This window comes from Dipodomys ordii, unplaced genomic scaffold (assembly GCF_000151885.1).
Source record: "Dipodomys ordii isolate 6190 unplaced genomic scaffold, Dord_2.0 Scaffold5, whole genome shotgun sequence".
In the NCBI taxonomy this organism is placed as follows: domain Eukaryota; kingdom Metazoa; phylum Chordata; class Mammalia; order Rodentia; family Heteromyidae; genus Dipodomys; species Dipodomys ordii.
Window position 1 is genome coordinate 25,489,811 of NW_012267221.1, and position 3,017 is coordinate 25,492,827.

At 42.8% G+C, this 3,017-nt stretch overlaps 1 protein-coding gene across 1 annotated transcript in view; it reads left to right on the plus strand.

Annotated features, from left to right (window-relative positions):
• Positions 1–2,222, plus strand: part of Hoxd8 (homeobox D8) — a 3,574-nt gene extending 1,352 nt beyond the window's left edge. Inside the window, exons 3-4 of the mRNA XM_013027519.1 lie at positions 1–335; positions 775–2,222. Coding sequence (XP_012882973.1) covers positions 1–335; positions 775–1,070 — 631 coding nt within the window. The 3' untranslated portion in view covers positions 1,071–2,222. The remainder of the gene's footprint in view (positions 336–774) is intronic.
• Positions 2,223–3,017: the final 795 nt, after the last annotated feature.

Sequence of the window (3,017 nt, forward strand, 5' to 3'; positions counted from 1 at the left end):
CGGCGGTGGGGGCGGCCCGGGTCCCGGCCAGGACTACTTCCACCCCGGCGGGGGCAGCCCGGCCGCAGCCTACCAGGCCGCCCCACCTCCTCCTCCGCACCCTCCGCCTCCGCCGCCGCCTCCCCCCTGCGGCGGGATTGCCTGTCACCGAGAGCCCGCGAAGTTTTACGGATACGATAACTTACAGAGACAGCCGATTTTTACGACCCAGCAAGAGGCCGAGCTGGTACAATATCCTGACTGTAAATCGTCCAGTGGTAATATTGGCGAGGACCCAGACCACTTAAATCAGAGCTCGTCTCCTTCTCAAATGTTTCCCTGGATGAGACCACAAGGTTGGGATGCATTTTTTTTTTTAAACAGAGGGGAATAGGGGAGAAATCTGCTTTCATCTCACGTTCTAGCTTTAAAACTCCCTTGTCCTCTCCCTCTCCCCCTCCTTTTCCTTCTGTGTAGCCACAGTGGCTCATAAAGTAATGCAGACTGATTTTTTTTTCTTCCTAAAGTAGAAATCATGAAAAGATGATGGGGGACAGAATGATCACCAAGACCTTGTCTTTGCTGCTTTTGCTCACACACCTTACACACACTCGCATATATATGTGTATATACATATGTATATATCTGTGCACATGTGTCAATCAGAGCTAAAGAGCACTGTGTATATTTCCCCCTTAAGCGTTTCCAGAAACTTCTACCAACAAGCGGAGACACCACATTTAAAAAAAAAAAAACGTTCATTCCCCCCTCCTTTTTTTTATTTGTTTTAATCAGCAGCTCCAGGTAGACGAAGAGGAAGACAAACCTACAGTCGCTTCCAAACCTTAGAGCTGGAAAAGGAATTCCTTTTTAACCCTTATCTGACCAGGAAGAGAAGAATCGAGGTTTCCCACGCCCTGGCCCTCACAGAGAGACAGGTAAAAATCTGGTTCCAAAACAGGAGAATGAAATGGAAAAAGGAGAACAACAAGGACAAATTTCCCGTTTCCCGGCAGGAGGTGAAGGACGGGGAAACCAAAAAAGAAGTCCCAGAACTGGAGGAAGACAGGGCTGAAGACCCGACAAATTAACTTCTACCTTTAAATTTTTACCACAGACTATTAAAACTAATGATCAACATATGCTGGTAGACAACCACCGATTTTCTTTTTTCTGAACAGGACCTTACCTGTGTTTTAAGCTACCTTCATGTCACTGCTCTTGAGGTTTCTACACTTTCAGAGGGATTTGGGGTGTCTTAAAAAAAGTTTCTAGTATAGCATAGAGGCTGCCTATAACTGTCCTATAAAAAGGGTAACTTGATACTGACCTTGTAGCTATATTTTTATAATGGTGGTTTTTAATGTCTGAGCTGGTGATTTGTCTCAACAACGTAAACTTCCTAATGATTAGCACTAAATGATTGAATATAAAATGCTTTATTAATCAAACAAGTGCACTTGAACATTTTAAAATCTTTTCTTTATGGTGAGTAAATTAAAACGTCTATTGATTTTTAAAAATTATGCTGGCAGAATATTTACTTTATATTATTTGATTAAAATGTGTTATTTATGTTTTTTCCCCTGTTTTTATAGTGGATATGTTGGATGCCTTTTATTTACTCCTTAAAGATTTCTTTGTGTATTTTGTAAATGTAACGTGTCAGGGAAAAAGTCTGGGCCAAATATTTGAAAAGCACATGTTCGCTGAAGAGTGTAATGTGTACTACAGGCTCTACAGCTTCCTTAAACTTCAGGAAAATGTTGGGCCAGTGACAAGACTTTCAGGACAATGTCAAAATTGGTGTTTTTATCATTTTCTCTCATCCCTACAAATGAATGGCAAATAATTCAGAGTAAATTAATACTTGAAAAACCAATTATAACATTTTCACTAACTCTTCGTCGCTCTGGTGAGTTACTTTGCTTTCATTTTGAACTTCACTTGTAATCACCTGAAATACCTAAGTCTCCAGACCAGGCTGCCATTGTGATTCTGTTCTAAGTAGGTGCCATTTATTTATTTGTATTCCCTCCGCTGTGTTCGCCTGCTGCTTTTAAGCCAACTTGCTGTGTGCATCTCAGAAGTCGGTTGGTACATCCTCTGCTGTTCTTCAGGAAAGCTATGGTCTTATCACCTATTTGAAACAAGCCCTGAGAGCAAATGAGAAACCTCCAAGTGTAAACAACCGCTCCAGTACTTAGCTAGCGCCTTAATAAAGAAATCAAACTCTTTCTAGAGCTAATGTCTTTGAGTGTTGTGGCAAATATACCTTTCTGTGGCAGATACCCCTTTCCCTCAGTGTCTGGCAAACAATGGCCAAGGCTCACAAGAAGGCAGCAACTTGCTCCAGGCTTCTGTTTGATAGGAAAGGGGTGGGAGTAACTGGTCCCATGCCGTGCGGTTTTTGGCGTGTGTGTGTGTGTGTGTGTGTGTGTGTGTGTGTGTGTGTGTTTAAATGCTGGGGGTGGGCACTCATTCCAGAGAGGAATGATTATCGCTACCCTACCCGTACTCTGTCTTGCTCTGAATAATCCTAAAATTCTGTGAAAGCTTAGAATTTCACAAAGGTCTCCAGTTGTAAGGCCCAGTGAGGGAAAGACCCACAGTCCAGATTACAGCACAGTGTAATTCCATGGAGTCGCAGTTGATACCGGGCTTTGGCATCTATTATTATCAAGATATCTATTTCCCAATGGAGGCTGCTCTTGCAGCTGCCATTTTACATGGAGGAGGGAGAGGGAAAAGGAGAAAGAAGAAATTCAAGTAACATTTTCCCTGAAAGGCAAAAACACTGAACAGTGAAAGGCTCTGCTTATAAACATATTTATTTCCGAAATAATCATATGAGTAAGAAAAAAGGATTTGTTCGTTTTGGGGGAGTCTCACCCCCCCCCCCAGTAAGTTATTTGCCTGCTAACACTTGGACTAGAGAAGTGGTAGAACTGGCTCGATCAGAAGCAAAGGACCACCTAGTTTTCCACCCAGGAAGAGGCTGTAGCTGTGACATTCGCTAACCTAAGCCAGGAAAGACC